This window comes from Somniosus microcephalus, chromosome 1 (genome assembly GCF_052327205.1).
Source record: "Somniosus microcephalus isolate GS21.2 chromosome 1, FLI_Smic_1.0, whole genome shotgun sequence".
Lineage (NCBI taxonomy): Eukaryota > Metazoa > Chordata > Chondrichthyes > Squaliformes > Somniosidae > Somniosus > Somniosus microcephalus.
The window spans coordinates 426,867,596-426,878,210 of NC_140987.1; the positions used below are offsets into that span (position 1 = coordinate 426,867,596).

Genomic DNA, 10,615 nt, shown 5'->3' on the forward strand with positions numbered 1-10,615 from the left:
GGAAGGGGAAAAAAGTATTACAAATTTGAATGATCACAGGCTACAAGACAATTATATTTCTGTCAGTTGGTAGAAATTTTGCAAGCTTGTCAGTCTCTCTGATGAAATTACAGAAAGCGTAAAGGAAAAAAAATGTTAATGTGTGCAATAGGAAACCAAATTAAGAATCAGATCCTGATTTCTAGCACACGCCTTGTGGTTGAACCTAAACCCACTTTCATGTTCCCTTCACAGTGAGCAATCTTATGTGATTAGTTTTGTGGTACCCAATCAGAAGAAACTGACTGCCCTCGCGGAGCAGAAACGAGTTCAGGGAACGTGGGAGGAAATTTGTAACGATACCAAGATGGAGGCCGAGGTGCTGCGGGAGATCAAAGAAGCATCAGCGACCAGTGAGTATAGCTGACCAATCGGCGACCAGTGAGTACAGCTGACCAATCAGCTTGCTTAAAAATGGAGCAGATTTGAACGTCCAATGTACATGTGTATTTCAATTTGCTTTTAATTGGAACATATGATCAGTGCTGGAAAATAGACAACTGTGCAAAACTAGGAGAAAAATTTGTTCAACATCTTGGTCATCAGTTACTGCTCTTTTTAAAATGCATATGACAGTCCAAATGACGTGTTCTAACTTTAATTGAATACCATTTTCTTCAAACTACTGGGGTGCGTAATGTCTCAATTAAGATGTAGAACACAATGTTTGGTGGCTTCTTGGCACAGCAAGTTGGTGTGTCAGTGCCTTGCTATGAAGCTGCTAAAGCAGGGAAGGGGAGGGGTGTAGACATGACATTCGATGTTCCTGATTTTCATGAGTCATTTCAAAAAGGGTGAGAGAAGGGTGGGACGGGTGGGTCAGCCTCTTTCCTCTAGGGTAGAAAGTAATTGAGAGCAAGTTTGAGATATGCTTGTTGGAGAGAGAGTCTAAGGGGGAAGAGATAATTAAAAACCTGGTACATAAGAACATAAGTTGGAGCAGGAGTAGGCCATACGGCCCCTCGGGCCTGCTCCGCCATTCAATAGGATCATGGCTGATCCGAACCTAGACTCACGTCCACTTCCCTGCCCGCTCCCCGTAACCCCCAATTCCCTTATCTGCTAGGAAACAGTCTATCTCCGTTTTAAATCTATTTAATGTCGCAGCTTCCGCAGCTTCCACAGCTCTCTGGGGTAGCAAATTCCATAGATTTACTACCCTCTGAGTGAAGAAGTTTCTCCTCATCTCAGTTTTGAAAGGGCAGTCCCTTATTCTAAGATTATGCCCCCTAGTTCTAGTCTCACCCATCAGTGGAAACATCCTCACCGCATCCACCCGATCAAGCCCCCTCACAATCTTATATGTTTCAATAAGATCGCCTCTCATTCTTCTGAACTCCAATGGGTAGAGGCTCAACCTTTCCTCATAAGTCAACCCCCTCATCTCTGGAATCAACCGAGTGAACCTTCTCTGAACCGCCTCGAGAGCAAGTATATCTTTTCTTAAATATGGAAACCAAAACTGCACGCAATATTCCAGGTGTGGCCTCACCAGTACCCTGTATAACTGCAGCAAGACTTCCCTGTTTTTATACTCCATCCCCCTTGCAATAAAAGCCAAGATTCCATTGGCCTTCCTGATCACCTGCTGTACCTGCATACTAACCTTCTGTGTTTCATGCACCAGGACCCCCAGATCCCTTTGTACTGTAGCACTTTGCAGTTTCTCTCCATTTAGATAATAAGTTTGCTATACAGTATAAGTAGCACATACATTGATGTTACTGATTTGACACACTTTTTGGTAACAGGTAAATTAGAGAAGTTTGAAGTCCCTGTGAAGGTGCGTTTGAGCCCAGAGCCATGGACTCCAGAGACAGGTTTGGTAACAGACGCCTTCAAGCTGAAGCGGAAAGAACTGAAGAACCACTACCTCACTGACATTGAGAGGATGTATGGAGGAAAGTAGACCCTTCAAAGCCCTGGATGATTTTTTCGGGTGCCTGCAGAGAAGTAGTGCATCTGTAAATTAAAAGGACAGTGAATGAGTGACTCATTTTAAACATTAAATTAAGCAACCAAAAGGTCAATGTTCTACCTAATGGTTATTCTCCATTCTATTCACTCTTGAACTGAAAACAAGCAATTGGACATTTTCTTGAAGGTTGCACCATGTACCCACCTTCTGCTAATGACCATTGTCCTTTTGCATGTTGGTTTTTGGACTGTGTTTTCACCATTGTGTTTTTGTGTGTTTCTTTGTGTGAGAACCACTGGCTGGTTATACAGGAAGTGCTGGGGAGCAAGAACTGAATTTGTTGTTGATGTAAATAAGTGTAAAAAACCCCACCCACCCGCTTTCTTTCCTACATTCTTTAACAAAGAAAAAACGATGTTTCCAATGCACTTGATCCATTCAAATCCCCAATCAGATGGCACCAGTTTTTGATGTGATGTTTGCACTAGAACTATTTCATGTTTGTATAGAAAATTGCTGAAAATATTTTGGTTCTTAAATGCATAGAACATTTGTTCCTATTTGTACCACAGTCAACATTGTTTAAATGTCATGATCACAGATGGATATTGTTTTTTAAAACATGAACCTGCTGAAAGTTATTATATAAAAGTAGACAACTTTAATTGTCCTCATGATAACTAGTGGCTGTGTAGTTTGCCAATACTGCAGTAATAAAATACTCACTGGCCTTTCTCCTGTAGGAATGCATTTGACATTGTGTCCTAGATGCTGTGGTATCCACTTAACTTCTTGTAGCACAACAATCCTTCTGGTCTTCAGAAGACCCTGTGGTGGTCATAATTACTTGAAGACATAAGTAATCAAGCCACTAAGTGTTGTGTTGGAATGAGTTTATAGCCTGTACTGCAATCTCTGGGTTTAATGCATTGGCAAAAGCCCACACTTTGTTCAAATGTGTCACTTGAGTCCCTCAATTATTCATTTTGTAAATAAGCTTTGCACCAACTCCTCACCCAGTGATCCTCTTTTCTGCAGCTAATTACCCTATTAGAAAACAAGAGGGTTAGCGGAACTTGGCTGAGCTGGTGGCTAGCGGGCCACAGATACGGAGAACACCTCTGGGTTTGGAAGGACAATAATTGGGGTTTCTGCTTTTGGTCACATTGCAGTGACTCCTGTAGACAGTGCACTTGCGTGGGTGCTCAGTGAGGACAGAACTTGACTTGGCCGTAATGACTGACGTGCACTGATGCGAACACCCTGTCCAGACTCTCGCTTACAAAGACCACTTGAGAGACATACTGGAGAGCAACTATCGCCTGTGCAGCATTATCCAAGTATGAGTCAGCATCTTGAGAAGAAGAGGAGAAATACCTCCAAGATAGTTAACCTATTTAATTGTCCATTTCAGGTAGCCTTGCTGTAGCAAACCACTTGTAATAATATCCATGGGGGGAACACTTTGGTTGTCACAATAAATCTTCACTCCTTGGGTCTAAAATGTTTTGGCAGCTATTTACTTCCCTACCCTACTGTGAATTTTGCCTATTCTGTTCCTATCCATGTGGAAGCCTGTAAGGGAGATTCTCGCACCTCCGTCATTCCAAGCCAACTTACACTGTTAGCATATCATTAACGGGGAGTGTTGTGGTGGTTCGGGAGGCCACCTGGTAATTCTAAAGTGAAAATCTGACAGAAAAACAACTAGTTTCCCAATGTTTGGTTTGTTTAAAAAAAAATGATGCGCGCATGGGTGTGGGGGGAAGGGGGAGAAAACTTGCATGTCAAATGGCCTATTACCTCTAAGTCGTCATTTGCGCATGTAAAAGCATGTTTTACACATGTATATGACCTGCCCTCTCTGGTTTTGCACAGCCTTTCTGAAACGCCACCTGACACTATCCAGTTTTGGACTGGGTTAGTTTGTGGTCATCATTCCTGTACAGTATATAGTTTTTGCTGTTTCAGTATCGATTAAAGCTCATTCACCAGCTGCAGGTTTTCACTGAGGAGGCTGTGCCAGAGGCAGTTCATACCGAAAAATAACACTGCATTCGGCATCCAGTTAATGTTTGATTAGTAAGTCATGGATGTGAAGAGCACTTAAATCAGATTTTAACCACTGTAATCCTAATTGAGTTTTTTTTTTTAAAACTCCACCCAGGCTGTGTCCATTAAAGGCCTTTTCCTTTAACTTATTTTAATACAGTTTGGTGTATCAGTGAAACCTGCCCCCTTAAGAAGATAACAGGTAGCTGATGTAAAAGGTTGAGTGAAATTTAAATATTGTACATTTTTAATTGCAGATTTGGAATGAAACGGGTCAAGGCCTAGTACAAACAATTGTATGATTTTTAAATTACTGTCTTTTTATATATCTAGATATAAAAATATTTGGGGTTGTGACTTTCTGAAAGCTGGTTCTTTAGAGCAACATTCTAAACATTCATACAGTTTATAGCAAAAATGCTTATGTGGAGAATCACTTTTACGCAAGACTGTAAACGCCTGTATTTACTGTGAATAGTCTTATATATATTTATTGTGTGTGTAACTGGGAGGAGTAAACATAGAATTCAATGTGATGTTGTAGTGAATGTTTTGTGGTTTCCAGTTTTAAACTGCTCAGTCCTAAAGTTAGAGCAGTGGGATTCAGTCATTTGTGTTGCATTTCCAAACTGACAGTTATGTTATCCAAGCACCTTGATGCAGGGTTTCACCGCATTCTTAAGAAGTACAGACACATCAGGTTTAATGGATAAAGGTGTGGCACTGAGCTGTACACATCAGGAGCCCTCCCAGGTTTGTTTCCTAAACTGTGCTGACATTGCCTGGCGTGATGGGCAAACCATACAATTGACCGCATTTGTGTTGGAGAGCGAAAAAGAAAAAAAAATCATCAGCCGGGGTTCCTGCTCTTGATTGCTATCCAGTGATCCCTGCTGAAAAGTGTGTGTGCGGAGATGCTGGGCAAGGGCAGGATCAAACTTAAACTCGGCTGTGATACCCTTCACAACAGTTGAACTGACTCCTGCTACTCGCCATCAAGGCTCACGAATGGCTGCTTTGGGGGGGGGGGGGGGGTGCTTAAGAGCATTGCCAGCACCTATGGCGCCATACCCCAGCTTGCATCTGTGCCTTCAGGAGAGGAAATGGGAGGAGGGTAAGAAAATTGACAAATATCCCAAGAATGTGCAGAAGTAATATTCTTCAGGCCAGGAGATACGGTATCCATGAAGCCATATAACATAGTAACATAGAGATAGGAACAGGAGTAGGCCATTCGGCCCTTCGAGCCTGCTCCGCCATTCAATGAGATCATGGCTGATCCTCGTCTGAGATCATAGCTGATCTTACCAGTTCAGTACCCCGTCCCCGCCTTTTCTCCGTAACCCTTAATCCCCTTAGCCTTCAGAAATATATCCAATTCTCTCTTGAAAATATTTATTGAATTAGCCTTCACAGCCCTCTGTGGCAGGGAATTCCACAGGCTCACCACTCTTTGAGTGAAGAAATTCTTCCTCATCTCTGTTTTAAATGATTTGCCCGCTATTTTTAGACTGTGGCCCCTGGTTCTGTGCTCCCCGGCCATTGGAAACATTCTCTCTGAATTCAGCCTGTCCAGGCCTGCCATAATTTTATATGTTTCGATGAGATCCCCTCTCAATCTTCTAAACTCCAGTGAGTACAAGCCCAAACTATTTAATCTCTCTTCGTAGGTCATTCCCGCCATTCCAGGTATCAGCCTGGTGAATCGCCGTTGCACTCTTTCCATGGCAAGAACATCCTTCCGCAGATGGGGCGACCAAAACTGTACACAATACTCCAGATGCGGTCTCACCAGCACCTTGTACAGCTGTAGTAAGGTATCCCTATTCCTATACTCGAACCCCCTTGATATGAAGGCCAACATACCATTTGCCTTCTTAATCGCCTGTTGCACCTGCATGCTCTCCTTCAGTGACTGGTGCACAAGAACACCCAGGTCCCTCTGCACTTCCCCATCTCCCAATCTATTGCCATTTAGATAATCTACCCTCCTGTTTTTACCCCCAAAGTGGATAACCTCGCATTTATCCACATTATAGTGCATCTGCCACGTATCCGCCCATTCCCCCAACCTGTCCAAATCGCACTGTAGCCTCCTGACATCCTCATCAGAGCCCACCCCTCCTCCTAGTTTAGTGTCGTCAGCGAATTTGGAAATATTGCATCCAATTCCCTGATCCAGATCATTTATATATATTGTGAACAGCTGGGGTCCCAGGACAGATCCTTGCGGCACCCCGCTGGTCACTGCCTGCCACTCCGAAAACGAGCCGTTTATTCCAACTCTCTGTTTTCTATCCGCCAGCCAGTTCTCTATCCACGTTAATACTTTGCCCCCAATCCCATGAGCCTTAATTTTGCATGACAATCTTTTGTGTGGAACCTTATCGAAGGCTTTCTGGAAGTCAAGGTACACCACATCCACTGGCTCTCCCCCATCTATTTTACCAGTTACTTCCTCAAAAAATTCCAGCAGATTAGTCAAACACGATTTACCCTTTGTAAATCCATGTTGACTCTGTCCGATCCTTTCCCCATTTGTCAAGTGCTCCGCTATTTTATCCTTAATAATGGACTCTAGCATTTTGCCCACAACCGATGTAAGGCTTACTGGTCTATAATTCCCTGCTTTCTCTCTACCCCCCTTTTTAAATATTGGGGTAACATTAGCTACCCTCCAATCCACGGGTACTGTTCCCGAGTCAATGGAGTTCCGGAAGATGATCCTTAGAGCATCTGCTATCTCCAGGGCCACCTCCTTAAGTACCCTAGGATGTAGTTTATCAGGCCCCGGGGATTTGTCGGCCTTCAGTCCCCTCAACTTACCCAACACCATATCCCTAGAGATACTAATTTCTGTCAGCTCCTCCCTCTCATTAGTCCCTATGTTTGCCGATATTCCTGGGAGGTTATTTGTGTCCTCCTTTGTGAATACAGAACCAAAGTATCAGTTTAATTGGTCTGCCATTTCCTTATTCTCCATTATATATTCTCCCGAATCGGACTGCAGGGGACCGACTTGGGATTTTACCAGTCTTTTCCTCCTGATATACCGATAAAAGCTTTTGCAGTCTGTCTTTATTTTTGCTGCAAGTTTACTTTCGTATTCTATTTTCCCCTTCCTGATTAATCCCTTTGTCCTCTTCTGCTGTATCCTGTACTGCCCCCAATCTTCCGGTCTGGTGCTTTTTTTTGCCAGTTGATATGCCCTTTTTTTTGATTTTATGCTGTCCCTAATTTCCCTCGTTATCCACGGTTGAGTCACCTTTTTAGGTTTATTTTTATGCCAAACCGGTATAAACATGTTCTGGAATTCTTCCATTCTATCTTTGAATGCTTGCCATTGTCTATCCACTGTCAATCCCCCCAGAAACACCACCCAATCAATCTTACCCAATTCCCGTCTCATACCCTCGTAATTCCCTTTATTTAAGTTCTGGACCTTAGTCTCTGATTCAATTTCCTCACTCCATCTCGACTGAGAGCTCGATCATATTATGATCGCTCTGACCCAAGGGGCCTCGTACAAGAAGATTGGTGATAAGTCCCTTCTCATTGCACAATACCCAGTCTAAAATGGCCTGATCTCGAGTCGGCTCCTCGACATATTGGTCCAGATAACCGTCCCGAAAACATTCCAGGAATTCCTCCTCCTCAGAATTTTTACTAATTTGGGTAGTCCAATCAATATGTAAATTAAAGTCACCCATGATGACAGCTGTGCTCTTATCGCACGCTTCTCTAATTTCCCTTTTTATGCCTTCCCTCACCTCCATATTACTATTTGGAGGCCTATATATCACACCCACTAACGTTTTCCTCCCCTTGCTATTTCTCATTTCTACCCATACAGATTCCGTTTCATCCGAGTTAATATCCTTCCTTTCCATTGCATTAATCCCCTCCTTTACCAGCAATGCTACCCCACCTCCCCTACCTTTTTGCCGATCCTTCCTAAATATTGTATATCCCTGGATGTTAAGTTCCCAGCCTTGCCCACCCTGCAGCCACGTTTCTGTAATCCCAATCAAATCATACTTGTTTACCTCTATTTCCACAACTAATTCATCCACCTTGTTCGTAATGCTTCTAGCATTAAGATACAAAGCCATATGATGGTATCTAGCACGCCATCTACTGGAAAGTCACTGTAATGTCCTTGGGTTTCCAGAAAGAACTTTTATTTCTGAAGTTGGTTTTAACCCTGTGTTTTACAGTAGACAATTTTTAAATACCCGATGGGGATGAAAATCCATTGTTCCATCCGCTGTTGTGTTAAAGAACATTGCAACTATGTTTTGGACTGCGAGTACCATTTGTCGCACCAATGATTTGAAATAATGGGCATTGCCACTTCAAATTATAAACTGTACTTTAAATATCTGCTCTGCATCTAATCCTTAAATTAAACTCTTATTCATCAGTGGGGGGGGGGGGGTGGCGGTGTTCAGAGGGAATTTCAATCCTTCACTTTCCTTTGGCAACATAGATTTTTACGGTGACCATTTATTTAAATAGCATCTCTCCTCTCTCTGCATGTCATCGAACTTGCTCTGAGATCGCATGCGATTTCCTCCTGCTCAGGTTCCCGAGCTTTACCTAGGTGGTTGAGCGATAGCGAGGGGCTTCTTGGAGGAATTCTGTGCATGAAACAACTGATTGGAGAGGAATAAGCAAATGAAGCTTAAATATTTTTAGTCATGGGTGGTGCCCTAGTATCTATTCGGAAAAGAAAATGTTACAGAAAGACATTGTTGCAGATGGGATCTATTTCTTTTTGATTGTGGGTACCTTGGTGCCTACAATGAGATGCCATCAATGGGAAGAGGCAGAATATTTCATCTCTGTTGCTAAAGATTTGAGGGTTCAGAAATGGCCTTTGTTCTACCTGTAATTCAATCAAGGAAAATGCTATGCCAGAATCTTTCTATCCATTTGAAATGATTTCTCATTACCATTTAAACAATTCTGCTAGTAATTGCAGTTGTCTTTGGACATGTTGCTCAATATTGATTGTCTTATTGTAATATGTCTTTGGCTATTGAATTGTCGTTGTATAAAAACATCTGTTACAGATATATAAAGCTAGGTTGATTATCATTCAAGTATTTCAGTTGCTGATGGCCATTTTCCTTATTTTAAACCTGCATTATGGCAGCCAAATATGTAAAATGTTCCTGTGGAATTAAAGGGTGAACCTTATCCACATGGATATGTGTAAATAAAACCAGATTCTCAGCGCAATCACTGGTAGTTGCTGTTTCATTTTATTCAGAGGTTCTTGTTGAAAGTACTCATTTGTGTATTAATTTGCTGTACTCATTGTAGGATGCCCCTTACATTGATGGAGGTTCTTACCCCTTCCCCCCCCCCCCCCCCTGCAGTGGCTATGTTGGGAAAGATTGTGTGTAACTGACAGTACAGACCAGAAGATACCAGGTGTGGTGCCTCCTCTGTATAGAGTTAGCTCTTCTCAATTGGCTTAAGCACCATCAGACTAGGGAAGGGGTAAATTACCCACAGGCTCCGCTTCTGGTTGCCGCCTGCTAGAAAAGTTACATGCACAAACATCAGGTTAGAATAGGATAGAGTCTTTCTTTGTTCTCGGATTGAGCAATACTGGTGCGGCTGCATTTATTGCCCATTCCAAGTTGTCCGTGAAGGTGTCTTTAACAACTGAATGGCTTGCTGGACAACTTCTGGGGATATTAAGAGTCAATCACACTGGGCCAGAATTTGCAGTGGGTATGATGACATACTCTGAAAGTACGACATCATACCGCCTTTGAAATGGACCGCAAGTCCAGGATTTGTGCATGCGCTAAATCCGCACTGCCTTGGAAATTTCAATTGCTGGTGCAGATTTGGGCTAATTGCCCACCAACTGCCCAGCAATTACGTATGGAAATTTTACGGCTGATGCAAACTGACCCTGTGCCTGTTTGTATCAGTGTAAAGGGATACCTCAAAAGATCCGAAGCATCGTTTAGCATATTTTAACATAATTTTTGTCTAGGAAATCGGACTGTTTAATCTTGTGCGATCCGAGTGTACCGTTTGAGGTGTTTGACTTGATGCATAGATCGCCAACCCCATTCATAACTCAACTTTGTTAGTTAAACATACACAAAGTATAATCTGCTCCTCTGTTATATACTGCTGCATCTGTATCAAATGAGTTTTTCTTGTTTTTGCAAAGATTGGAGTTTTAATTGTTAATTATTACCAGCAAATTTAAATTTTTACTGATCGAACTAAGATGTAGTGAAGTTGGTGGAAATGAAGTTAAATTAGTAATTAAATTCCAATCCCGTAAAGTAATTATAATTAAATCTGATTTACGGTGTTCGATTCTGAAATGATCTCAAATCTAATTCTGTTTGTTGATTGGAGCACCAGGCCTACATGATCCCAGGTACGCTTCCGCACACTGCGCCCCTGGGATCCGTGGGCCTTTACGCTACCCTCGAGTACGCAGCGTCAGAGAGCAAGTTCACGAAGAATGATCCCCATCAGGTAGGTTCGTATTCTATTCGGATGCTAGTGGCGTACTCCTTAGGTAAACCGCCGACCACAAAATCAACCCCATCATGTGGGACTGGAGTC

At 42.5% G+C, this 10,615-nt stretch overlaps 1 protein-coding gene across 3 annotated transcripts in view; it reads left to right on the forward strand.

The window, feature by feature from the left end:
• acsl4a (acyl-CoA synthetase long chain family member 4a) overlaps nucleotides 1-2,699 on the forward strand; it is an 83,035-nt gene extending 80,336 nt beyond the window's left edge. For all 3 annotated transcript variants that reach the window (XM_086000174.1, XM_086000194.1, XM_086000183.1), the window contains exons 16-17: nucleotides 235-392; nucleotides 1,791-2,699. In XM_086000174.1, the coding sequence (XP_085856300.1) occupies nucleotides 235-392; nucleotides 1,791-1,948 (316 nt within the window). In that variant the 3' untranslated portion in view covers nucleotides 1,949-2,699. The remainder of the gene's footprint in view (nucleotides 1-234; nucleotides 393-1,790) is intronic.
• Nucleotides 2,700-10,615: the final 7,916 nt, after the last annotated feature.